The following is a 24,024-nucleotide window of genomic DNA, read 5'->3' on the forward strand; positions in this document are numbered from 1 at the left end:
AATTTCAATACTGTATTGAATACGTATGATCTGTATGATTAAAGGGTGGGGAACGCGTCACCTACCGCCACGGAACGCCTCAGATCACGCTAGCATGACTGTACTGAAACATACCCCATTCATTACAGAGCTATACCACATAAGGTAACCGCTACCCGGAATCAAGCCAAACCCATCTCCGCCAAGCCATGCGTGCCAGGTGATATGATCTCTTCTTTGATTGGTTAGCCCCGCTAAGCGAGAGGGTGATCTGAAAGGCTCCCCATTAGCCCAACGTCACCCTTGTCGCGTTATTATATATGTCCTCCGCTCCCTCGCGTTCGCCGTCAACCCTTAACCCCATAAACTAACCTTTTCGCCGTGTCAACGTCTTGACCCTATCGCATACCTTCTTCTTACGACCTCAACCAAAAAAAAAAAAACAACAACCATTCAAAATGACCGGAGGAAAGTCTGGAGGCAAGGCCAGCGGTAGCAAGAACGCCCAATCGTGAGAGCCACCATCAATCATCCACCATAAGTGAAGCTAATCTAACCATGTCTTCTAGCCGCTCGTCCAAGGCCGGCCTTGCGTTCCCTGTTGGTCGTGTCCACCGTCTCCTCCGCAAGGGCAACTACGCTCAGCGTGTCGGTGCTGGTAAGCTCGAATCGTCTCTTCACTTCTACCTCTCTAACATGGCACCAGGTGCTCCTGTCTATCTTGCCGCTGTTCTCGAGTATCTCGCTGCCGAAATCCTCGAATTGGCTGGTAACGCTGCCCGTGACAACAAGAAGACCCGTATCATCCCCCGCCATCTCCAGCTCGCCATCAGAAACGATGAGGAGTTGAACAAGCTTCTGGGCCACGTCACCATTGCTCAGGGTGGTGTCCTCCCCAACATTCACCAGAGTATGTTTCGAGTTCTCGATATACGTTGACTGATGCGGTGCTAACACAATCTAGACCTTCTGCCCAAGAAGACCCCTAAGAGTGGCAAGGGCTCGGGTAGCCAGGAGCTGTGAATAATTTTTCTTTGGTTTGGGTTTTCTGATTCGGCGTGGATTGGTTCTCTTATTGATGTGATAACGGGGTTCTGGTCTGGGCACGTTAATGGCTCTGCGTTTTTTTCTCTCTCTTTTTAGCTTTTAGTTTCATGGTTGTACATTATGTCCACGGGCATGGAATGATACCGAGAATTATTTATGGACACAAATTTTCAAGATGCTCTATTCACAACTTCGACGTGTTGAGTCTTGTCGATCCGGCAACCGCTGCTTATCGCTTTTCAATATCTATAATTTACTGCATTGACCAGTATTGCTGCAAATGTGCTATTCAAATTGTATTTTTGTAACAAATATGCTAAAGTACATCGTAGACGACAATCAGTGGCCCGCAGGCTGGGAGGCGACTAATGGGTGTCAGTACGGCGTACCGGACAACATCCCAGCATCTGTTATGAAGGACAAAATGGATGAACTTACGAGGCAACTGGGGGGCAGGAAGGTTTCTCTCCCATTTACTGCCTTTTGAAAAGTTAGCACCTGATTCTTGCGGCAAGCTAGGACTGGCAATCAAATACCTCCTGGGGCAGTGGGCGCGCGATAGGGGTCGGGGTGCTTCCATGTCTCAAGTAGTTTCTCGGTTTCCTGTAACAGCACCTGTTGAATCGCTATTAGACTAGGTCTGGTACCACTGCACTTTGCAGCTCCAGAATCATGGGATACCTTCTGTTGCCGAGGGTCGCGAACGTTTTTATTTGCGTCGAACAGTGAGCGAATGTAGACTGCCTGTCCTCGCCAAACCTGACGGTGAACAGCCCAATCCAGGGCAAGTTTCAGGGACCGTCGATAAAGGGAGCTGTAATGCAGAGTCAGATTCTCTCTAGAAGAACTTTCAATTGACTGACTTACGCAGCGGCGCTAAGAGGCATTGCGTCTGGGGAAGTCTGGGTTTGAGGAGATAGATGACGATGATGTGCCCTCGGCTTCGAGTTCTACCTCATTTGACAATTCGGCCTGCGGCGGTCCTTGGCGGGCGCTGAAAAGTGCCAAGCTGGCAGTCTTGGGCAGCCGAAGAAGCGTAATAATTATACTCCGTTCATTTGCCGGTCGCAGGGAAAATGCAGCTTCTCTTGAGGGAAATTCCGGTTGTCTCGGCCCGGGCTCGAGCTCACGTACCCCGACATAAGTTTCATCACTCCCTCTTAACTTAATTTCAATAATTGAACCTGCATTCCAAGTTGGATCAAAACTCAGCTGTCTTCGCCTCGCCCGGTTGCCAGAGATCACACAGGGGCTTAGGATTGTATACCGTCTTTCTCGGACGTTGCTATTGATAACTTTCATTGCTCTTTTTTGTTTCTCCTTTACCTGGGTCATCATGGCTTCTCGACTGCCCTTTCACCGTCTGCCTCGGAGCACTCAGGCCTTCCGCGCTGTTTCTTTCGGTCGGCCCAGAAGCTTCGCCTCGAATGCGCTCCAAAGAAATGCTAAAGTGGCCTGTCGGCTGAATCCAGCTTTGCAACGGTTTACGGGTTCGGGGTAAGTCCTTCTCGATAAAATGGCTTCGGTAGCAACAGACGGCTTAGAAAGGCTCAGAAGCTTCACCAACCTTACCGCTACTCCCTTCGGAGCCCACCAAGTTAGAACCTATGGTACATAAAGCACCCTGTATCTTAGCCGGCTGCACTAACTTGGTGACTTATAGCGGATACTGTTGTCAAGGTCCCACAGATGGCCGAGTCTATTACCGAAGGCACTCTAAAGCAGTTTTCCAAACGTGAGGGTCCTAAGGCGTTCACATTGCTATAATTCACTGACGGTGCCATCAGAGGTCGGGGATTACGTTGAACGAGATGAGGAGATTGCGACAATTGAAACTGACAAGGTACGGACGTTTAATGACCATGAAACGTGGACTTTGACATTTTCCACGCCCAACAGCCGCTTACCCTTTCTAGATTGATGTCTCTGTTAATGCCCCAGAATCTGGCACGATCAAGGAGTTCCTGGTGAGCGAGGAGGACACCGTCACGGTTGGTCAGGACCTTGTTAGACTGGAGCTCGGAGGCGCCCCGGAAGCAAAGACGGAGGAGGAGGCATCTCAAAAGTCTGCGGAACCAGCTAGTCCCGAGCAACCCACGGCTTCGGAGCCAGAGCAAGCAAAGACGTCTGAGGCACCAAAAGCGCCTACTCCCGAGAAGCCTGCCGCCAAGGCAAATGAACTCAAGAAGTCGCAGCCCACGGCGCCTAAGTCGCAGGCTCCTGAGGACAGCAAACTGAGCATTGGGGGCCGTGAAGAGAGGAGGGTTCGTTGCTATCATAGTCCATGTGTCATGGTCTAGTTTGAATTCGCTAACACGACATGCCACGTACAGGTGAAGATGAACAGAATGAGATTGAGAATCGCTGAGCGCTTGAAGCAGTCTCAGAACACGGCAGCCTCCCTCACCACTTTTAACGAGGTGGACATGTCGTCACTCATGGAGTTCAGGAAGCTCTACAAGGACGATGTGCTGAAGAAGACGGGTGTCAAGCTGGGATTCATGAGCGCTTTCTCTCGTGCATGCGTCCTAGCTATGAAAGATGTCCCTGCAGTTAATGCTTCCATTGAGGGGCCGAATGGCGGTGACACCATTGTCTATCGAGACTATGTTGATATCAGTGTAGCCGTCGCCACTGAAAAGGGCCTTGTGACACCGGTGGTCCGCAACGCGGAGACCATGGACCTTGTCGGTATTGAGAAGTCCATTGCAGACCTCGGCAAGAAGGTCAGTCGCCCAAGCTCATTGAATTTCGCAATCTAATCTTAGTACACATTCCAGGCCCGTGACAACAAGTTGACGATCGAGGACATGGCCGGAGGTTCTTTTACCATCAGCAATGTAAGTCGTGTTTTGTCCATGCTTGGCATTGAACTTTTATTGACAATGCTGACTTCACAGGGTGGTGTGTTCGGCTCTCTCATGGGCACGCCGATCATTAACCTTCCACAGACGGGTAGGTTCCGACGCCTTATGCTGGTACATAGTAGAAAACTGACTAACATGGTCAAGCCGTTCTTGGACTTCATGCCATCAAGGACAAGCCTGTTGCCGTCAACGGTAAAGTCGAAATTCGCCCTGTAAGTCCTTACTGCATCCTTACTGTCCTCCTAGCTTGTGCTGACGTTTGAACCAGATGATGTATCTTGCTTTGACTTACGATCACCGGCTTCTGGATGGTCGGGAGGCTGTCACTTTCCTTGTCAAGGTCAGACACCGTAACCAGAGCATTTCTAACCCATAAACTAACCTTATCACTTACTCCAGGTCAAGGAATACATTGAAGATCCCCGTCGCATGCTACTGGGCTAGGCTATTTGCCACGATTTATTTGCCGATTGGCAGCGGAGGCCCATGGAACACTGCCATCCCCGCGCGTTCCTGATATCCTGGCGTGTAGAGTATTGTTTTGCATGGGTCCTATTTAGAAATCATTCATCGACATTGGTTACTGTTCAATCCATGTAGAGAGGCCCATCATTGCAGCTAGTCTTGTGATTTGTCTCGCCAATCTCCAACTATAAACTGTGCAGATAACCGGTTGTGGACTTTCAAAGTCCTATTCTTTCTTTCAACTGCCTGGTCTCTTCGCGGGTGAGCCCACCGAGTTTCCCTCTCTCTAATTGCAGCAGTATGGGTGGATCTAGCGATTGCATTAAGTTGGCCAGGTAATCAATCACTGCGCGTGCAAGCTGAGCTGCAGGCAGTCCGTTTGATATATTCCTTAGATGAACCTCTGGCGACAAACCGCGAGGTGGCTGGAAGTATTTCTGGTGCCCTTGTCGTCCCTTCGCCGTTGATTTTTCTTCTATGACCTCTTGCACGCGGTGAATACACTCGTCGTAGTCCGGGGTTGACTGAATGCCGGTCGCCGCGAGCTCCTCTTTTGCGGCCGCCATAACCAGGTGAGCTAAGATGGCATCTTTGAGCTCGGGCCAGCTCTCCCCTGGTCCTTCGCAGAGCGCGAGAAAGTTGGCCAGTAGGAACAGGGCAGTTGCTTCCGGAGCACCGTTCTGTAGTAAGGCATACCGGCGACAGAATATCACGGCAAAATTCAGCAGTCGGTCTTTAGTACATATGTCATCCGAAAGACTATTTGGGTCTAACAACACTGCTCTGGTTGCTGGTTTGGCAATTGGAAACAGTCAGTGATTTGATGAAGGTGACAGTAACTCGGTCATACTTACTTTGAATGGTTCTCAGGTACCACTCGATATTATGGTCTTCTCGCTTCTGCCCTTCCACCTTCGCCCTTCCGTGGCATATGAGTTGGTCAATCGTTGTGCAGAGAAGATAATCGAACATGAGGACATCGACCTCTGCTTGGATGGTGGAGTCGGCTTCTTCACTTTCCATGATTACATGTCAAGAGCAATTGACTAGTACAGTACGTGTCTGTTGGTCGCATGTCAACTATGGAGAATGTTGCCAGTCACATATATGACTATCATGACCACATGTATCATGCCTAGTAATAAACCAAGGTACAGGTGAGTTCTTACTAGCTGTGGTAATTCATGAAGGAAGCAGCTCAGCCAACCTTCGTTATTTCGGTGCTGTGGCACGAAAACACTCACCGCCCATATACATCAGGTGACTTTTCACCTACTTAATATGAGTCCTGTACTTTTCAAGCCAACTCACCTTTACAGGTATGTACTTTACAGTACGTAGTATTTGCTTTTTCAAGGACTGCACAGTACTTAACTACTTAATAACTACTTGAAATGCGTATACACTTTACATTAAGGATTATTATGGTTCCTTGATGTCTATATCGGGGGTTTTTGAGGTCACTTTACATTGGGATCTATTGTCAGGGGAATGGTATTACTGTTCTTTGACGGTAGGGTTCTTTTTCGAGGTGTTAATGTACTGAAATTGCATTCTGCTCCCTGGTCTTCTGGTCTAGCTTGGGTCAGCAACTAGTCAATTCATGACCCACGGTGTAGTCAAGGTCCTCGATAACTAGGAAGGGAGTAGCTTCGGTGCTTCTAGGGCAGATGTTGGTGCTGAGTGGCCTGGCCAGTATATATGCATGTGATCACTCTTCCCTGGATGATGTTCCATTGTAAAACACTTGAGCCTAAGGGTTATTCTATGTGATTTGGCATTCATGCGGGGGAGATTGCCGCTTGATTTATATATATCCACTTCCCCTGGTTGCCCCTCTGGACCCTCAATATATACAATACAAGCAATGACAGAGTCCAGTAAGTACCATGTGCAACCAGAAATGAAGCGAAAATCAAGTCGAGGAGTCCAGCCTATAGAAGGCCCGAGCTTATCAGAATCTCGGCTACTCAGGTCTGTTACTACATGTACTCCGTAGTAATGCATATGAACGCACAGCGGCTGCTTATCACTTGCGCAATCATGAGACCTAGGATGGTAAATGACGTCACAGGCCGTCCGTATCACTCCGGAATTCCCTCCTCAAAGGTAGAGATGCCCCACCGTTTTTGATTTAGTTCAACAACGAACGACCTTCATACTTATCTACTACACACATATCGAATAATACCGATCCACGTCTCTGGTAATAATTCTGCTGCTGCTGCAGGGGCGCATACTTGGACTTATATGCTTGCTGGGATTTTCGCCACAACCACGCGCTGCACGCAATCTGCCCGGAAGCTATACTCAATGGCGTGGTACTGTTCTGGATCAACTAACAGCGAATTGGTTGAGAACCTGTACAGGACCGGTCTCATAAAGAGTGAAAGGGTGAGAGATGCCATGAAAGGCGTGAGCAACCCCATTCGTCCCCTTCTCACTCACCAACCAAGAAATCTCGTTTACTTCTCCCCGGAGATCACTATCTCTGGACGAGGATAAGCCACGAGATAAAAGCCAACGGTTCCCGGATAAGGCGAATTTTGTAGTTGGAAGTCTGACAGATAGGTATGCAAGGTTGACCGGGCCCACTATGCGCCCTCAAGGCCGTACTCAGATTCACCGCAGCCAATCGGACACGCCGCGACGATCTCTGCACCTCATATGCACGGCCATGCATGTGAATATCTTATCGACTTTCTCAAGCCCGGCTCGCATGTCTTGGACATTGGGTCCGGATCAGGTTACTTGACCCATGTTTTTGCCAACCTCGTCACTGATCCATCGGCTGCAAATCAAGCAAATGGCCAAGTTATTGGTATCGACCACATACCAGAGCTCGTCAAATTAGCCTACGAGAACATGAGCAAATCAGAGCAGGGTCGCAAGTACCTCAAGTCCGAAATAGTGAAGTTCATTGCTTCCGATGGGCGGCTGGGATGGCCCCAAGGGGCGCCGTATGATGCCATCCATGTCGGCGCGGCCGCTGAACGGCTACATCCTGTATTGATTGAGCAGCTTCGCACACCCGGGCGGTTGTTCATCCCCGTGGACATGGACAGTGACGATGGAGATGCGGGAAGTTTTGGGCCAAGCGGCGGACAATACATATGGGTTGTCGACAAGAAGGCAGACGGGTCCGTCAGCAAAGAGAAAATCTTCCAAGTCAGCTATGTTCCCCTGACAGACCGCCCGAAGAAATGATCATGATTGACCTGCCTATATCTCTTACCATAATTGACTGGATACAAAAGTTTGCACGTCGGGACGAAATCTACAGTAGATTAGCGACTGGAATGTATGACAATTACCTTAAGTGTATGTATGCCTGGATTTTTAAAAGAAAAGCTATCCCCAGATCACAAGGTGCGAGATACCTATGCCACACGGGAAAAATAGCTACGTAAAATCCCAAGAGACAGTGATGAAGACATCTAGACGAATAGTTTCCTCGACATTAAATATAACCTTCTGTTGTCAACGAAAAGGGAAACCACCGCCGGGAAAATTGAAACCCTGCCCAGAGAATTTGAACTGGGGGCCCCCTTGTTGAAAAAAGAATTGTTGACCGCCACCGAACGGCCCGGACTGGAATGGATTACCCCTCTGGGACTCGGGATCATTGGGGTCATCGCCGTTGTCATAGCGTCCTCTTAATTCGGGGTCCGATAAGACTTCGTAGGCCTCATTGATGGCAGCCATCTTCTTCTCAGCCTCCTCCTTGGATACTCCACGAGATATGACCTTGTCGGGATGATGTTGTTTTGTCAATTGACGATATGCACGTTTGATGGTACGCTCATCGGCATCACGCGTGACACCCAGAACCTTATAGTAGTCCTTTTGTCTAGAGCGCTTTTGAAGAACGTGAGCTTTCTGTAACAGGTCCTGAATTTTCTTAGAGTTGGGATGATGCTCCTTTGCTTCAGTCAGCACGCCTATTGCATCTTCAAAGCGATCCTCATCGATGGCCACCTGGCCTTTATACAGAAGACCTGCTAAAGACGATGGATTCAGATCTAGCGCCTGAGAACAATAGGAGGCCGCTGATTTACGTATCTGTGTCTGGGTCGGAAGTGTTAGTGATAAGCCAGACAACCACGGTAAACAGGCATTGACAAACCTCCTGGTAGGCCTCGCAGGTTCTCTCAACCAGTGAGGCAAAGAGCCGATTGGGAGCGGCTGGGTGGATATATCCGGCTTCCCTTGCCTGCCTTACATCATTCTGTACATCGACTATTAAACCACTAACGTCACCGACTCCCACCAGCAGATTGGCAACATTGTTGAATTTTCTAGAAGTTGCAGCGTTTTCCATAGTCTGAATTCTTTTAAGAAGCTTCTTTTCTCTGCGATAGAGACGATTGCAGATTTTCGAATCAGGGTCTGAATGAAGGCATCTGCGAACCTGAGAAATGCCGCGATCATAGTCACCAAGGGAGTAGAATAGCATCGATGAAATCTGCAGATGGGGTTCCAAGGAGCCGGGGGATATTTGGGAGATATGTGCGAGGTCGCTAAGACCCTCCTCTATCTCCCCCCGCTCGAACCGACAATGAGCTCGGGTTTGTCGGAGGCTCAGAGACATGCTTGCTTTGCTGAGGGCTACATTCGCGTGGCTCACGCAAGCATCCCAGGAACCAAGCTTTTCTGCGTCGTGTGCACGCAGCGCAGAGTCTTGCGCTTCCTGAAGCTCCTTAAATTCTGAAGACGAACCCTTACCAGCCTCGCCGAGATCTTCTAAAGCTCCTGCCCAATCTGCAGACTTAGCCCTGAGACGAGACCGCTGCAGAAGGGCGCTCTCAAAACCTGGCTTCAATTGCAGAACGCGATCGAAGTCGGCTAAAGCCTGAGAGTTCTTGCCTAATGAAAGGTAAGCCGCGCCTCTCTGGAAGATGACCAGGTAATTTGCAGGGTCTCTTAAGATAGCCGCATCAAAGTACTGTAGAGCGTCCCTGGGCGAGCCACCGGCAAGATGCGTTTTCGCAGATGCGATCAAAGATGAAAGTGGGGTGTCGTGAGAAATTGGTGAGGGTTGCCAGCCTTTTACGACTGATAGCAAGGCCAGAAAGACCGTAAGGAGCCCTGGAGAGACAAACATCTTGTAAAAGGAGAGACGCCAATCGACGAGTATAGGACGGTAAAAATGTAGGACGTTATGGAAATGATTTCATATTAGTATGTAGTATAAGACGTCGCAGATGAGAGGCGGCCAGTGACAGGGTGCAACGCGGGTAAGAATGACCTTTTTGATGGTCGGAGAGCAAGTTACATATTTTGAGGAATGTTGATAACAGCCAGCTCTGACCGTGGTGATTTATTGTCGGAGATGCTTATTGCGGGATGCAGCAAGTCCCAATCTTCCAGTCTGGCCTTTACGACACTGTACTGTACGTACATACAGTAATTTGCGCACATGTCTTGCGCGACCCTCTTTCCCTGAAACAATGGCTGGTTACCGTCCAATTATTGTTTCATACCGTACAGTATGGTTACAATGCCTGGATTGCATATACCACGTGACACAATTAGCCGCGGAGAATTGGTCGCCGTTCAAGTGTTGAGAAGCAGATTCTACGATTGAATCTGCATGGCACTGGATGTTGTCACCGATCTTGTTTGTTATATCGGGAAATAGACAATGTTCCGAGTACCGTGGGTCTGCTCTCGGTGTCTGGTCCGGCCAGCCAGGGCCTCTCTATACCAACGGTTGCTTCTACAACGTCGGACGTACAAAACAGGTCAGTTTGTTCCACGCTTGTGTAGTACTCTCAAGGACCATGGCTCATGCGCAATTGAACAGGATCAGATCTCTCTCCAGCCCTCCTTACACACGCACGCACTTTGGCCGTCGAGCATGCCGCTCTCAGTACTCAATTAGCTGATTCCTTCGACGCCAAGATCGCAAAACGGATTGGAGAGCTAGCACAGGTTGCGGACACTCTAAAGGAGTGGGATACTGCAAACGAAGCATGTGACTCTTGGGTCCTCACGTCGTTCTGCTCGCGCTGACCAATGCACAGTCCATATCCGAGTTACAGTCCTTGTTAGATGATCCGAAAACGGAAGCTGAATTGAAGTCTTTGGCCATTGAAGACCTAGAAAGTAGCAAGCTTACGTTGCCCAGTATATCAGAAAGTCTTAAGAAAGCGCTCATTCCTCGCCATCCTTTTGCAGAGCTCCCATGTCTGCTTGAGATCCGACCTGGCGCAGGTGGGGATGAAGCAGGCCTGTTTGCTTTCGAGTTGATGAAAATGTATATCGCCTTCTGCTCTCGCCGAGGTTTTCGTTGTACCATCATCAAGAAGGAAGGCGGAGAAGGGTCGGCCGAGGACCGCCTTAGCGAAGCAGTTCTGGAGATAGAAACGGATGGTGCATACGACACCATGAGAACAGAGTCAGGTGTGCACAGGGTTCAGAGAGTCCCTGCCACGGAAGCCAAGGGCCGTACTCATACTAGTGCTGTGAGTGTCATGGTCCTCCCTAGCTTCCCAGAAACAGGAAGTGGCACCGATGGAGCGCATGGTTTCGATGATCCCAACAGCGACTATTACATTGACCCACAGGAAGTTCGCACGGAGAAGATGCGAGCTAGTGGTGCTGGCGGACAGCATGTGAACAAGACTGAATCTGCGATCCGCTTAACTCACATACCGACTGGTATCGTAGTCTCGATGCAAGATTCACGGTCCCAGCACTCAAATCGAAAGAAGGCGTGGCAAGTTTTGCGTGCGAAATTGGCCGAACAGAGGCGAGAGACGCGAGAACAGGAACTTGTTGAGCTCAGGAGAGGGGCTATGGGTGGCGTTGCCCGAATGGGCCGAGGCGATAAAGTTCGCACGTACAATTATGGCCAAAGTCGCTGCACAGACCACCGTAGCGGGCTCACTGTGCACAATCTAGACGACGTCCTAGCTGGTGGCCATGGGTTAGAATCCGTGATGGATAGTGTACGGACATGGTTTGGTGATCGCGAAATCGCAGTCATGGCGGCAGAAGCATTGATCAAGCACGAGGTACAGCGACGTGCTTAGCAGGCTGAGTGTATAGATAATGGTTCCGAATGTTGCCATGATGACTACGCTGTTAAGCAGGTTTTCAGCAAGTCCATTCGATTACAATTCGATCTCAATTGCACACACACAGCCCGTAGTATCCTATACATCACCCAGCTTCATAACGACTTAGATATAACGCCTCTCTGGATCAAATGTGTCCAATGCCTCCATCGTCTTCTCGTACCTGTTTTATCATTAGCTGGCCACACAGCTGGATCATATCATCTACGGGTCGATAGAGCACATACATGGTGAATACTATGCCGCCACTCATAATGAGCCTCGCTAGTCGTGGAACGGCTCCCGACCAGAAGGTTAGAATGCCCTCGTCCTTGAAGATGCGTGCCGCGCAGACGAAACTATTCCTATAATTCTTACTGGCTTCTAGGGATTGCATCCTAATACTGTGTCAGTACGCGTCTCTTGAGGAGATGTTTGACTTGAACACAAACCTGGTTTTCACAGTATCAAGGGGTTGCGTAACATAACTGGATGGAGATGGATTAGCAACTCCTCTGCGCAGAGATATCGGCCACAATGACGAGAGTAGGGCCACAGCAGGCTTACACAGTGATAAGGCCGGCTATTCCACCGATGGCAAAGGTGCTCACAGTCCCCAACTTCTCTCCAGGAGCGACCCAGCCTTGGGCCATCTGTTTCAGCATTGTATAACTCGAGAATCGTGTCGCCGAGTTGGCAGCCTGGCGTGCGGTTGTAGGAACGAATCCTTGGAAGAAACCTCGAATGCCCCTTTCTTGGTAAATGATCTTGCTCCCATGCAGAAATCCACGCATCCGGGGCTTCTGCAACTTCCGATCGTCAATTCTAATAGCGCCATAGGGTGTCAGTTCTGTCCGACTGAACGAGGAGTAGTGACCTAAGCTCATGAAGTGGTCGGCGACCAGGGTCTAACAAACAGTTGTGTTTTGATACTCTCAAACGGTGTGACTGCCAACAATGACTCAGTGAATCCTGCACCGAAGCCCGCGACAACTGTTCGGGGCCCTGAGATCTTGCCGTTCTCGTCTTGCAGAAGTGACTTCAGCCAGTCGAAAGCAACGAACCCTATCCACGAAACCAGCGCATCAGTCTCAAGATATGCATCAGAATCAGCACCACAAACAGAATCACTCACGAATTCCTGCCTTAAGTGAATTTCCAATGATCAGGGTTGTGCACCCAGCATACCATTGTGAGCCAAACGGTGGCCATGGTAGTTTCTTTGCGTCGGGGAGTCTGCGGTTGAGTTGCGTACGGGTCTTTGCAACTGATGGAATAATCAGCTATTGAAGATAGATCAACCAGTATCTGTCTTTCCCGTACATTCGGCTGGATAAGTGATTGCTAATACTGTTTAGCTTTTTGTAAACGGAGTCCAAGTGAGCATAGCGAGGTATTACCGATCTCAACGGCACCGGCGGTTGAGCCTGCGATAATCGATCGCAAACTACTGGGCTGCGTCCACAGTTTAGAAGTAATATTCTCATGGGCATTCCTCTTCAGACTGAACGGACCTTCGACCGGTGATCTTTTTCGGTGGTTGCCATGGGCGAGAGTGTTTCACCGGGCACAATCTTGACAATCTATCGTGTCAAGGAGTATCTGTCGAGACTTGAGTCAGAATTGCGGAATATAGTTATGGTCTAACTCACTAGTTCCTCGGTAACCTTATTAGTACGGGATTCCGCAAGGGCAGAAGGCGCAGGACTCTTGCGTCAGCCGACCGAACTTGGCTCTACAATATTATTCATTTAGACGAAGTCCGCCTAGGGAATTGAGTTGACATTTGACTAGATACGGCACATATCTTGACCGTCAGTTAAAGCATCTAGTTATACCCCAGGCTAATTCTTTTCGTCATTTTCTGTTTTCTCCCTTTTTTTTTTTTCTCTTTTCCTTTTTGGTTTCTCCCCGCTCTTTCGATTGTTCTTGCCTTCCGATTTCCACATGGCACTCGTTCCGCCTTCTCCGCCTTTCCTTCTTCAATAGCCTTCAGCTTCCCCAGCATTCGTTCCGCTTGATTTCCTCTCTTCTCGCCCTCCTCTTTCCTCCTCTGTTCCTCTTACCTCGCTCTTCCGGCCCCTTTGCTTTTGCTGCTCTGGGGGTCTTTTTTTTTTTTTTTTTTTTTTTTTTTCTTTGGGCCCACCTCCCCTTGAATTTGCTTCATTTTCTGAATATTCCCACGATCCCGGTCCTAGAGTTTATCGATGTCCAGACCAAGCACAAGGACGGTCACGAGTTATACTGGCAAACGACGTGACCCCAAAACGATGGTACAGAGACGAAAGTGCATAAAGAGCTTTGAAAACTTCGCCGTTATCGCCAGGGATGCAAATTCCGGTGTTGTAGTCATAGTCATGCTGTGCCGAGAGGAAATATGGTCCAGTGACGTGGCGTATGGCTAGCCTGGCAAATGAGCTCAGGATATAATGGTCAAAACCGGCATAGCTGGGGGTAAACCCAATCGCCGCGTTTCTGTATGTTAGTCGAAATCGCCAGAAACGCCAAACCCATATACCTTGGAATGTGTCCGCGAACGCCTTGATGATCTCACCTGATCCCAATGCAGTCCCAGAAAAAATATGTACAAGCACGCAGAGCAATGACAAGAACCTGACTCGTCATCAAAAGGCGAGTGAGGGACAGGTGATGACCTGAAACAAATACACACTGAACGAAGCCGAGCATGAGGTATGGTACAGACATATAATGTTCCTGCATCTTCGGATTCGAGGTGCAAAGACTATCATGTAGGAGACAAAAGTCACAGCAAAACAAGACATCAAGAATGTGCCACGGTGTTGGGCCCGTGAGTTCATGTAGCCAACAATCATTGCAAGATGAGCAGACCACAACCGATGATGAGAGAGAACGGAAATAAGAAGGACATGGCAAGAGTGAAAAGCACAAAAGGCAAAAGAGCTCAGAAACGGGAAAACGCGGGCGTAGCACTCATTAATGCGGTAGCTGGTTGTTTATGACACTGATGTAGTGTGAGTTTTGCCGCTTGTCTGACCTTGAGAGGCGCTAAATTGCTTCGCATCGTTATGAATGCTGCGACGTTGGCCCTGGCCCCGACCTCCGCGGTATGAGCCTCGGCCCCGATGGAACTGATAATGCCCGCCATTTGCATGGTGAGTAGGACGACGATCTGCGGCAATTGTATTTGTGACTGTGGTATTAATCAGCGGTTGTGATGGGTTCGCGATAGGGCGTGGGATTGTGTCAGGTGAGTCGTAAACATAGAGCTTTTTGTCGATGTTCTGCGGAATGGGCTGGATTTCAGTTCCCAGTTCCTGTTCAATTTTATACAAGTTGAAACGGTCATCCCAGTTGATGAGATTGATAGCAAGTCCGAGATGCCCGAAGCGACCTGACCGACCAATCCGATGAAGATAGGTTTCAGCATTCTTGGGGAAGTCGAAGTTGATGACAACATTGACAGCTTGGATGTCAATACCGCGGGTCAAGAGGTCCGAGCAGACGAGATTACGGCAAACGCCGTTGCGAAAGTCGTGGAATACTCGGTTCCGATGTTGTTGAAGCATCCTTGCGTGTGAATAGAAGCAGGAATACCCCAGCTCAGTGATCTTCTTCGCGAGTAACTCAACCCGATTGGTGGAATTACAGAAGATGATTGATTGATTGATCTGTAATTTTGAAAACAGAGTGTTCAAACAATGGACTTTCTGTTTCTCCTCCACAAATGCATAGTACTGCGTGATTCCTCGTAGGGTGAGCTCGTCCATGAGATTAATCTCATAAGGGTTGCGCATGTGTTTGTCCTAACATGTGTCAAGGGCCATTTTTGGGATAGATATAACTCTTGATATACTTACCTTGAAGGATTTCACAATCAGTGGGAAAGTGGCACTGAAGAGCATTACTTGACGATCCTTGGGATGAAATGACAATAGCTGTTCAATGACTGGGGTGAATTCAGGCGATAGCAATTTGTCGGCCTCATCCATGACGAATGTCGGGCATTCAGAAAGATCAGCGACACCTTTGCTAGCCAAGTCCAACACTCGTCCAGGCGTTCCGACAAGAATATGGACGGCGTCATTCAAGCGGATGATGTCATCCATCAATCCTGTCCCGCCTGTAGTAACCATAACGTTGATGCCAAGATGTTTCCCCAAAGTTTTACAGACGTGAGAAGTCTGAAGGGCCAATTCTCTTGTGGGAACCAGAATGAGAGCCTGCGTTTTGGTGCTCTTGGGGTTAATGCGTTCTAGGGTTGGGATGACGAAAGCCGCTGTTTTCCCCGTACCGTTTTTGGCTCGCGCTAGAATATCTCGGCCGGTGAGTGCGACAGGTATCGTTTCTTCTTGGATAGGTGATGGTTTCTCGAACCCGGCTTCGAAAATTCCCATCATAAGTTCACGTTTGATGTAGAAATCTTCAAATTCTAGGCCTTTCGTAGCAGTGACATCCTGGGCGCAAGTCAGATGGCGACGAGCCCGAGCTAGTCTTCGAGTAACAAACCTCAGTCTGTGGTCTCGCATCCTTGGCAGGGACATTTAATTGCTCCTTCCACTTCGCATCTGAGCTGGTATCCCTGGCAAGATGTAAACATGGTCAATTCAAGGTCCATCGACAGGGAAACGAATACGGTACCCTAAAGTAGTGCTTTTCATTTGTGAGGCTAGTGCGTCGGCCATGTTGATCAGTTGTTCGAAAATGATTGCGATTGATATTATCTCGTTTCTTTCTCGGTATAGCGGGGCTCAGGATTGCCGGATGCTAATCGAGTGTGCCCAAGGCTTCAATGTAGATGATTTGATTTTGGAAATATCGTGTGGAACAGACTCGCTCCAGTGCCGATAGACGAGGTTGTTGTATCGTTTGAAGCCAGGGAGACTGCGTTTAATAGGTCTGCCGAAAGGAGGGAACCGACACAGGAACTGATAGCGATGAGATTTTTGTTGCGGTGAGTCAAAGTGTGATAAACTCTAAGAAAGGCTTTCAACAGGTGAGTCAAATGTATCGCCGAGTTAGCGTAGGTTGAGTGGATGTAATTATTCGGAATCGGGGATGTCTTAGCAATTCCAATGAATTGTTGGGTTGAACTGGAAAGGGCCTGGAGACGAAGTCACTGACTGCTCTTCGTGTGGGCCGGTTTGGGCGTAGTCCAAAAACGGGCCGAGCCTCACAACGCGGTGGGAGGAGGTATGGTATGTACTTTTACAACAACTCGGGAACTACGCAGTTACCCAAACAAAGTCTAAATGAATGTTACTAAGTTCGAAAGAGTCCAGCTGAGTGTGAAGGGGGTACGACTGCTCAACATTGACATGCATGAAAAAATAGGTATGACCTCGATTAATGGCAGTCAAGTCCAGAAGTTTCGCCTAGCCTATATACCTTAGAACTTATAGTTACCTAGCGAATTACCGTATTCGTATCGGCTTTTCACATTACTCAAGACAACATCGCCACTGAGCATCCGAATAATCCGCGGTTTCAAAGACTCACCCACCTTTTCTACCTCATTATAATGACAGTCACAGAGAATAGGAAGGGAGTACTGATGATAAAGAATTACCGGAGCTCATAAAGGCCTGATAACATCTACAGAGTGATTTACTTGGAATTGTATGTCTAGAAAGCGAGCCTTGTCTGCCCCCGTTCGGGTTCTGCCAACCTATATGAGCCTAGTAAGCTGCTGTCGGTCAGCTTTTGTAACAAGGTAAAGACTTACTCCTTCACGCGAACATCTGGCGCCAAGCTTATCTCAGCCCTGGATCCGGGCGTAATAAGTATGAACTGCCGACCGATTGACCGCCTTGCCGCGAGCATCTGTGTCCCGATTAGCAAGCTTCGCAGGAAGTCGCATAAAAGACAATCATACTAGCATGTCAATCGCCATTTTCCTGTTGATATGATCCATGTACACATCACTACAAGACCAACGTAGTCAGTAGCTGATTGCACGGTGATAATTCAGGAAACATACAACTCGTCCAAGCATCGAATCGGGGATCCCATAGCCTCCCACAATGCCAAAAGCAGGCATACCTGGGAGAAAGACTTCTCACCGCCAGAAAGGGTCTTTGCACCACGGCCCACACTGTCTTTCGTTATGTCAGGCTCAACCTGTGGAGGACTATCAGAATAGGTCAGCGGCAAAAGAATTTCAAAAAACATACTTGTAGATCCAGTAGTTTTCCCTCGTGATCTGTCAAAAGTCGACCTCGAAAGCTCCTCTCGCTGAGTAGATATGTAAATTGTGCCTTGGCGCGTGAGGAGATATGTGACCTGAAAATCCGCCAGCGTTTCTTGCGATGATCGAGAGTTGTTTTAAGTACCTGAATAGACGTAGTTAGCCAGGGCCTCAGGATAATGGTACGATTGTCTTACTTCGGCCAGTGTTTGAAACTCATCGACTTGTTTCAGTGCCTGTTCATAGGCTTCCTTTGCCCTGGAGGCTTGAGCAGCAAGTTCCTCGCGGGTTGCCCCCAATCTAGGAAGTCTTCAGCAACTGACTTCAAAATTATGGGTTTCCATACTTACTCCTGATTGTATCGCCTAAGATCCGTATGGAGCCTATCGAGCTTCTTATCTAGGCTGGCGGCGGTTTCACCCTCAGCTATTGCAACCCGCGGTGAGACTAAGCTCGCTTTCTCGCTGAAGTCGAGGATACGTGCAGCGATCTCTTCTAGCCTCTGCTGTATTCGAGCTCTGCCTTGTTTGCTATCATTGATTCGCTCAATTGCTGTGTTCTTCTCGCGAATTGATCTTCGGTGGTTTTCCATGCTCATTTGTGCTTCGTTTTGAGCCAACCCGAGCTCTTCATCCATGGTAGAAACCTCTGCTTCTTTAGCTGAAAGCTCTTGTTTGGTCGCTTTCAGTCCCCTCATCATGGCATCCATAGCCTCGATACTGTCCTGTAGGGACCCTTCGTTCAAGCGTTTCTCTTCTTCTGCTTCTTCCAGTGTAGTCTGAAGTACATCAATGCGTCCGTCTTCCACAGCTTCTCTATCAAGTGCCTCGGTGATCTCATCAATAAGGTCTTCTGCTTTTTGTACTGCGATACGTAGTTCGCTGCTTCTCCTGTCATGCCTCACACGTGCTTGTTTGCAGCCTTCAAGACTAGAGCGAGCGGATCGAAGAAACTGCTCTTGATCACTGAGGCTTCTTCGCAAATCTGCAAGTACGTCTTTCTGCATGCTGGTTTAATGTCAGTAGCTAGACTATTCACCGCAAGCGGAGCTGTGATTACCTGATCTGGGATGCAAGGTCGGATTTCATCCGGGGACTCCCATTATAGGCTGGGACAGGCGCCTGGCTTGGTTCACCAGTTCTGCTGTAAGAAAGGTGAAACCCTCGTCGCCTGTTAGTAGGGTCAATGCAATAACATCTTTTCACATTGCGAGGTTTTTGTCCATCGAAGAGCACCGATGATGCCTCTTCTAGGTTCTCTATCAGTAGCATCTGTTCGATTCCGTGATTTATGATTAGCTGTCGACGGACCAATTCATTGTCAATCTAGGAAGCCCAGAGTTAGAACAGATTCCTCAGGTTAACGTGTTTAGAGTAGGATCTACTCGCCTGAAGTACCCGCAAGGCTGTGTCAAAGGCGGGATCTGGTTCATGTTTTGACGTATCAATATGACCATCGCTTCCTATGAAAATCGGACATACACTTTTGATGCTGTCAGAAATGTGAGGCCATGCGATGAGTTTTGAACTGCTCACCAATTGACTCTCTGCATGATATTCGACAATATGTTCATGTCGCTTTTCGAGGTCACAACAAAGCTGCTCAGAGTTGTACCGAGCGAATTCTCCAAGATAGAGGACCATTTTGGCTTCAGCAAACTGACATAATGCCCAATTGGGCCCACGGGGCGTTTGCAAAAGGACCCTTCCTGTTCAATGGCCTTGATAAGTACTGGCATTCTTTCGTGGAAGCCAGAATTTCTTGCCCCGCCCTCTCTACTGAAGTTTTGTAGAACCGACTGTGCTTGCTCAATGTCGGCTTTAATCTTGCTGACAGGGGCAGCGGCTGATTTCACTTCCTTTTCAGCTTCACCTATCTTCTCATATAAGCGGTTTCTCTCGGCTTCATGCTCCTTGAATCGAGCACGGGCATCTTCCGCGCCAGCTTTTGCCTGCTCGAGTTCCTCCTGTTTTCTGATAAAGCTTCCCCCACTTATATCGCTTAAGCGCTGGTGCTCATCTGCAAGCTTCTTCCGAGTTTCAGCTATTCTAGTCTCCGCAGCCTTCAAATACTCTCTGATTTGGCGTTGCTGGGCCTGTGTGCATGGGTTAAGAATCTCAACATCGAACAGCACGTGTAGTGTGGCCTTACCTGTAGACCATGACGTTCACTCAATTGAGCGTCCATTTCATGTTTGATCTCATCCCTACCTAACTGACAAGTCTCAAGCTTGGAGGTAGCCTGCTGGACAAACTCGGCCGCAAGTTCGGTTTCTCTCTGTGCCTCCTGTATGCGATGTTCATAGCTCCCAAGATCCGCTTCAGCAGCAGCTATATCCTCATCGGCTGTCGTCATCTCTCTTTTCAAAGAGTCTTGGATCTGCTCATATTTAGATTATGCAGCATATGCGCTTCAGCTTCGTAAGCGTGCTTACCCGCTCTTGTTCCTCCACTTGAGCCCAAGCCATCTGGTTGCGAACATTTCGAATGCGATTACGTAGAGATTCATGCTGGTCAGACAAATCTAGTTTCCGCTTCGCAGCGTCCTGACGACTTTTCAGAATTGTGATATCTTGCACTCTGCTTTTGAGCTTGGCCTCGATCTGATCTCCAGACTCTTCGATTAGGCGGTAGTCCTGGTCAAGTTGTTCCAATTGGACACCTTTCACAAAGAATTTGTACTTATCACTGGGGCTAGACGAGCTAAGGAATTGACGAGCCATATCCTGCGAAAGAACGTTCATCGGGTTGTCAAATTGCAGGGTAAAGTAGTCGATGATAGAATCAAGCTCTGTTTTCTTAGTAGAGACGATACGGCCACTTTCAGACTTGATTTTGAACCCACTGGTGCCAATCTTGGAGAAGTGGCGCTCGATAATGATGGATTTTCCATAATCATCTGGCATGTAAGCGCCATCACCCTGATTCTTGATCCGCACTACAATGGTTGCGCTCCTGAGGAAGTTCAGAATTGGATGCACATAGGGGACTAGACAGACCTACTCTTTGCCTTCCTTGATGAAACTCTTCAGACTTTGCCCACGGTTTGTGGCCGAAGCTTTGCCACCTAAACATAGAGTGATCGCCGTGAGGACTGCACTCTTGCCAGAACCATTTTTCCCCACAACAAAATTTATCAGCGGACCGAGCTCGATGTAAAAATGGTCATGACACATGAAATTGTAGCACTCGACGCGCTCCAGAATTCCATGCTCGGCAGGCACGTTCGGATCGTCACCAGCGAAAGAATACTTCTCCTGAATCACTTGTGTAGCACGAAGCTCAAGTTCGTCCTCGTCATCGTCAAGCGGTTCTGATATTGATAGAGATGTTGTATCTTGAATGTCATCGTCGCTGACTTCATCTAGTCCGGACGAGTTAGTTCCGCGCATGCGTTTTCGCTGGTTAGATCAGTCATATGCCCTTCTCATAGCTAGAATGATTGACATACCGATGAGGTTGCGTCTGATGGCGTCTCCTCATTTGAGTCCACAGAGAACGCCTGGGGGCGTTTACTTGGCGACATCGAGTACACTTGAATGGATTGACTTGGGCATCAGAAACTTGGTATGGTTTGGTATGAGAAGTACTCGACCACTGGAGGGCGCAGGGACCCGCTCTTATAAAGGAGGGGTAGCCTGGTTTGATGAGACTGGTCGGTGATGCAAGCAACAAAGAAGTCGAAAAGCTAGCGCCGATGCCTTCTTGCCTTTTATTCGAAGTGTGGAATTAATTAGTAGCACATTTCCTTTGTTTCGTGTTCTGAGGCTTATCGGCCGCTGATAAGGCGCGTAGTCGCGTGGCGCGCCTCTCGGTGATTGTCAATTTCCCCACTCAGTGGAAAGGACGTACAAACTGTACATAGCCCCAGCTACCTGCCTGCAAAGCACACGATTATCCATTGGCTGAGATAAGGCGTTGAGCATCATAAGGCTTTGCCACATTGTGACCTAATATGAAAGTGCCCAACCAAGTAATGTGAGGTGGGAGAACTACAACATGACTTGCCTCAAGGAGCAAAAGCTACTGTCCAGGTAAAGTATCGATGCACGCGATGCACGCTTTTGAAACCGTCTTAGGTACCGAGTGAGTTGGCTAGCATTTTCAGAATACCGCCACTAGGTACATCTTAGCTTGAGACCTTCCAGGCATCAAGATGATGTGGTCATCATGGGGTTACGGAAAAGTGGTACACGATAATCAGACATAAGATTCACCTCAGGCGAGGGCTTGATTGAGGTGTACGAGGCTATATTTTGCTGGCAAGAGGGAAGAGCTTGATTGAAGGAAGCAATATATGTATTTCCCTGGATGGAATGGCTGGAATGGCTGGAAAGTTCCACCAGACTGAAGCAATCGAGATGCATCTTGAGGCTAGGATGCGATCGGGCAGTGCATATTACTAGTGGTTCATGGGTTCCTCTGCAACGTAGTGCAGATAAGCCCCCAACAACTTGGTCCCTTCAATGTAGTTTCTCTTGTCAAGCTTCTCGTTTACAGAATGGGCAGCATCAGTTGAACTGCCCATTGGGAGAAGCAAAACATTCTTCCCGGTAGCTTGCTCAAAGCTCAATGTGACCGGAATACTGCCAATGGGTTAGCTTTCAGATGATCAGAAGCAGCCTTGATATAAGCATTTTCCATACCTGCCGCCTTCGCGGGTCATGTCAGGCTCAACACCAAAGACCTGTTGAACAGCCTTGCTTGCAGCGGTGAAATTCCAGTGCTTCGGACTGGCCACCCACCATTTCCCGTCATGTTGAAGCCAAACATCTAGCTTGTTCTTGCTGTTAAGTTTGGCGAACTCTGACTTGATATGATCAAACACAAGTTTGTTCACATCCTCGCTTTCCATGTTTGGCACTGTTCTGATAGAGAACTTGCCGATTACCTTTGCTGGAATCACAGTCTTAGCCCCAGGAGCGGAATAAGCACCCTCGATGCCATGGATAGACAAAGAAGGGTATCGCCATCTAGCCATAAGAGTTTCTTCCTTGGTAGGATGAATGCCTGTCTCGCTGCCCAAAGACTCATGAAGGTTTTCCATGGTGTAACTGATATTGGGGTACAAAGACTTCTCCTCCTCCGACATGGGTTCGACCAGATCCATGATGCCAGGGATCAGGATTTTGCCCTTCGGGTCGACAAGTTTGGAGAGAATATTGACCAGGTCTGTCATCGGCTCATGGGCAGAGCCTCCGAATACTCCGCTGTGTAGATCCTGAGCAGGGCCTGAAACACTCACGGAGTAGTAATTACAACCGCGAAGACCATAAGTCAGGCAAGGCTTCTCTGTTCCCAGCCAGTAGTTGTCCGAGATACAAACGGCATCTGCGTCCTTGAAGAATTTCTTACTTTCGGTTTGGATGAACTCCTCCAAGCCTTCCGAGCCGTATTCTTCCATGCCTTCGAAACAGCAAAGGAGATTGACCGGGAAATCCACACCCGCCTTTTTGTGAGCTTCAATCACGTTCAGCCATCCCAAGACTGGTCCTTTGTCGTCAGTGCTTCCACGTCCAAACATCCTTCCCTGATCATCGACAGTCAACTCAAAGGGTTCTGTCGCCCAGCCGTCTTCTTTCAAGGCAGGCTGAACATCATAGTGACCGTAGACGAGAATAGTGCGCTTATTCTTGTCGTTACCATACCGGGCGACTACAACTGGAGGTAGATCAAGGTGCTCCTTGCCGGGCTGCTTGCCTAGCGGTCGTTGTTCCACTTCAGCACCCAAAGCTTCAAGCTCGGAGGCGAGAAACTGGGCCATCTGATCTCAACCCACGTGTTTAGCTGCAGTCCTCTTAAGGGAGGATGAAACCTGCGGAAAGTACCTTGAAGACATCTTTTCTGTTCTCATCCTGCGCAGAGATCGATGGAATGGCAACAGCCTTTCGTAGCCCTTGCTCTTCGGTTACTACACATCATATCGGCAGGCAATGGAGAACATGGGTACATACTATCAATGAAGGAACCGGATAGGTCGTCGACCCTGTATGGATGAGCATTAATTATGTTCAAAACCGGTCATTTATGCTAATTATAACAGGAAGCCACAAATGTCACATGGTATATGGTGAGGACCGATGAAGCAGGAGTTACGAAAACATTTCGAGATGGTGAAGCACGACAGAAGGAGGGGTAGGCTGGGGACAAGGGGCCGTTGGGCTCACTGTTTGAAAAATGGCTCAAGTTGCGGTGCCATCTTTGAATCGCGGATATGTCCGTAGAATGCGTGATGAGAAGACAAGCGGCGTACGGTTGAATCAAAAATTGTGTGAGATGTCAAATTGCCCTTGATGTGGAACGGAAGTGACAAGAAGGGTCTGTACTCTTTAAGCGACGTTGCAATTCGACGGAGGGGGAGGGGCATTTGGGCCGTGGACGAAGACTAGGATTATTATTATTAACAATTACCACCTTAGGGACAGGCAGTACAAGCAAGT

At 48.6% G+C, this 24,024-nt stretch overlaps 10 protein-coding genes across 10 annotated transcripts; 4 read left to right on the forward strand and 6 right to left on the reverse strand.

The window, feature by feature from the left end:
- Nucleotides 1-437: 437 nt before the first annotated feature.
- Nucleotides 438-1,286, forward strand: BO82DRAFT_427276 (histone H2A; the record flags this gene model as incomplete). Its single annotated transcript, XM_025640383.1, has 4 exons — nt 438-490; nt 549-637; nt 686-889; nt 944-1,286. The coding sequence occupies 4 exons, from the start codon at nt 438-440 to the stop codon at nt 1,000-1,002; spliced, it is 405 nt and encodes a 134-aa protein (XP_025486166.1). The 3' UTR covers nt 1,003-1,286.
- A 79-nt stretch (nt 1,287-1,365) lies between these two features.
- Nucleotides 1,366-1,913, reverse strand: BO82DRAFT_407539 (NADH dehydrogenase [ubiquinone] 1 beta subcomplex subunit 9; the record flags this gene model as incomplete). Its single annotated transcript, XM_025639638.1, has 5 exons — nt 1,366-1,391; nt 1,465-1,506; nt 1,563-1,641; nt 1,708-1,840; nt 1,894-1,913. 5 exons carry the CDS (start codon nt 1,911-1,913, stop codon nt 1,366-1,368), a joined length of 300 nt encoding a protein of 99 aa, XP_025486167.1.
- A 209-nt stretch (nt 1,914-2,122) lies between these two features.
- BO82DRAFT_359558 (putative dihydrolipoamide succinyltransferase) lies at nt 2,123-4,714 on the forward strand. Its single transcript, XM_025636607.1, has 11 exons — nt 2,123-2,523; nt 2,581-2,636; nt 2,690-2,761; nt 2,814-2,869; nt 2,943-3,290; nt 3,360-3,752; nt 3,807-3,866; nt 3,927-3,981; nt 4,038-4,105; nt 4,162-4,233; nt 4,293-4,714. Exons 1-11 carry the CDS (start codon nt 2,363-2,365, stop codon nt 4,335-4,337), a joined length of 1,386 nt encoding a protein of 461 aa, XP_025486168.1. The 5' UTR covers nt 2,123-2,362; the 3' UTR covers nt 4,338-4,714.
- On the reverse strand, nt 4,385-5,538 carry BO82DRAFT_396462 (uncharacterized protein). The gene is made up of 2 exons (XM_025638844.1): nt 5,213-5,538; nt 4,385-5,148 (listed from the first exon to the last, which is right to left on the reverse strand). Exons 1-2 carry the CDS (start codon nt 5,379-5,381, stop codon nt 4,577-4,579), a joined length of 741 nt encoding a protein of 246 aa, XP_025486169.1. The 5' UTR covers nt 5,382-5,538; the 3' UTR covers nt 4,385-4,576.
- Nucleotides 5,539-6,622: 1,084 nt separating this feature from the next.
- BO82DRAFT_359561 (protein-L-isoaspartate O-methyltransferase) lies at nt 6,623-7,627 on the forward strand. Its single transcript, XM_025636608.1, has 2 exons — nt 6,623-6,773; nt 6,939-7,627. Exons 1-2 carry the CDS (start codon nt 6,672-6,674, stop codon nt 7,563-7,565), a joined length of 729 nt encoding a protein of 242 aa, XP_025486170.1. The 5' UTR covers nt 6,623-6,671; the 3' UTR covers nt 7,566-7,627.
- Nucleotides 7,628-7,803: 176 nt separating this feature from the next.
- Nucleotides 7,804-9,711, reverse strand: BO82DRAFT_219830 (DnaJ and TPR domain protein). Its single transcript, XM_025630769.1, has 2 exons — nt 8,485-9,711; nt 7,804-8,426 (listed from the first exon to the last, which is right to left on the reverse strand). Exons 1-2 carry the CDS (start codon nt 9,460-9,462, stop codon nt 7,839-7,841), a joined length of 1,566 nt encoding a protein of 521 aa, XP_025486171.1. The 5' UTR covers nt 9,463-9,711; the 3' UTR covers nt 7,804-7,838.
- Nucleotides 9,712-10,002: 291 nt separating this feature from the next.
- BO82DRAFT_427292 (putative mitochondrial translation release factor (RF-1)) lies at nt 10,003-11,581 on the forward strand (the record flags this gene model as incomplete). The annotated part of the gene is made up of 3 exons (XM_025640384.1): nt 10,003-10,102; nt 10,165-10,331; nt 10,385-11,581. 3 exons carry the CDS (start codon nt 10,003-10,005, stop codon nt 11,393-11,395), a joined length of 1,278 nt encoding a protein of 425 aa, XP_025486172.1. The 3' UTR covers nt 11,396-11,581.
- On the reverse strand, nt 11,546-12,966 carry BO82DRAFT_297391 (putative mitochondrial tricarboxylate transporter (Ctp); the record flags this gene model as incomplete). Its single annotated transcript, XM_025631949.1, has 9 exons — nt 11,546-11,603; nt 11,668-11,817; nt 11,872-11,907; nt 11,987-12,244; nt 12,337-12,484; nt 12,555-12,686; nt 12,743-12,763; nt 12,820-12,874; nt 12,934-12,966. The coding sequence occupies 9 exons, from the start codon at nt 12,964-12,966 to the stop codon at nt 11,546-11,548; spliced, it is 891 nt and encodes a 296-aa protein (XP_025486173.1).
- A 1,428-nt stretch (nt 12,967-14,394) lies between these two features.
- BO82DRAFT_379175 (DNA repair protein SMC6) lies at nt 14,395-20,760 on the reverse strand (the record flags this gene model as incomplete). The annotated part of the gene is made up of 16 exons (XM_025637672.1): nt 14,395-15,069; nt 15,259-15,855; nt 15,908-15,980; nt 17,067-17,098; nt 17,132-17,221; nt 17,274-17,322; nt 17,379-17,518; nt 17,656-17,730; nt 17,783-17,885; nt 17,936-18,592; nt 18,645-18,910; nt 18,983-19,043; nt 19,121-19,680; nt 19,737-19,964; nt 20,020-20,539; nt 20,588-20,760. The coding sequence occupies 16 exons, from the start codon at nt 20,758-20,760 to the stop codon at nt 14,395-14,397; spliced, it is 4,299 nt and encodes a 1,432-aa protein (XP_025486174.1).
- An 883-nt stretch (nt 20,761-21,643) lies between these two features.
- Nucleotides 21,644-23,980, reverse strand: BO82DRAFT_359568 (M20 family dipeptidase). The gene is made up of 5 exons (XM_025636609.1): nt 23,752-23,980; nt 23,539-23,570; nt 23,413-23,480; nt 22,231-23,348; nt 21,644-22,170 (listed from the first exon to the last, which is right to left on the reverse strand). The coding sequence occupies exons 1-5, from the start codon at nt 23,949-23,951 to the stop codon at nt 21,987-21,989; spliced, it is 1,602 nt and encodes a 533-aa protein (XP_025486175.1). The 5' UTR covers nt 23,952-23,980; the 3' UTR covers nt 21,644-21,986.
- Nucleotides 23,981-24,024: the final 44 nt, after the last annotated feature.

Source organism: Aspergillus uvarum, assembly GCF_003184745.1.
Source record: "Aspergillus uvarum CBS 121591 unplaced genomic scaffold BO82scaffold_98, whole genome shotgun sequence".
Lineage (NCBI taxonomy): Eukaryota > Fungi > Ascomycota > Eurotiomycetes > Eurotiales > Aspergillaceae > Aspergillus > Aspergillus uvarum.

Bases quoted from the DNA above. Each gene is read 5' to 3' on its own strand.
- BO82DRAFT_359568 (XM_025636609.1), bottom strand. From the start codon at position 23,951: ATGCCCCTCCCCCTCCGTCGAATTGCAACGTCGCTTAAAGAGTACAGA. The intron at 23,481-23,538 runs GTATGTACCCAT...CCGAAGAGCAAG, and splicing joins ATCCGGTTCCTTCATTGATA to GGCTACGAAAGGCTGTTGCC. The intron at 23,349-23,412 runs GTACTTTCCGCA...GGTTGAGATCAG, and splicing joins ACAGAAAAGATGTCTTCAAG to ATGGCCCAGTTTCTCGCCTC.
- BO82DRAFT_359558 (XM_025636607.1), top strand. From the start codon at position 2,363: ATGGCTTCTCGACTGCCCTTTCACCGTCTGCCTCGGAGCACTCAGGCC. The intron at 3,867-3,926 runs GTAAGTCGTGTT...CTGACTTCACAG, and splicing joins GTTCTTTTACCATCAGCAAT to GGTGGTGTGTTCGGCTCTCT. The intron at 4,234-4,292 runs GTCAGACACCGT...CACTTACTCCAG, and splicing joins CTGTCACTTTCCTTGTCAAG to GTCAAGGAATACATTGAAGA.
- BO82DRAFT_359561 (XM_025636608.1), top strand. From the start codon at position 6,672: ATGGCGTGGTACTGTTCTGGATCAACTAACAGCGAATTGGTTGAGAAC. The intron at 6,774-6,938 runs GTGAGCAACCCC...TAGGTATGCAAG, and splicing joins TGAGAGATGCCATGAAAGGC to GTTGACCGGGCCCACTATGC.
- BO82DRAFT_396462 (XM_025638844.1), bottom strand. From the start codon at position 5,381: ATGGAAAGTGAAGAAGCCGACTCCACCATCCAAGCAGAGGTCGATGTC. The intron at 5,149-5,212 runs GTAAGTATGACC...TTGCCAAACCAG, and splicing joins GTACCTGAGAACCATTCAAA to CAACCAGAGCAGTGTTGTTA.
- BO82DRAFT_219830 (XM_025630769.1), bottom strand. From the start codon at position 9,462: ATGTTTGTCTCTCCAGGGCTCCTTACGGTCTTTCTGGCCTTGCTATCA. The intron at 8,427-8,484 runs GTTTGTCAATGC...CTTCCGACCCAG, and splicing joins CCTGCGAGGCCTACCAGGAG to ACACAGATACGTAAATCAGC.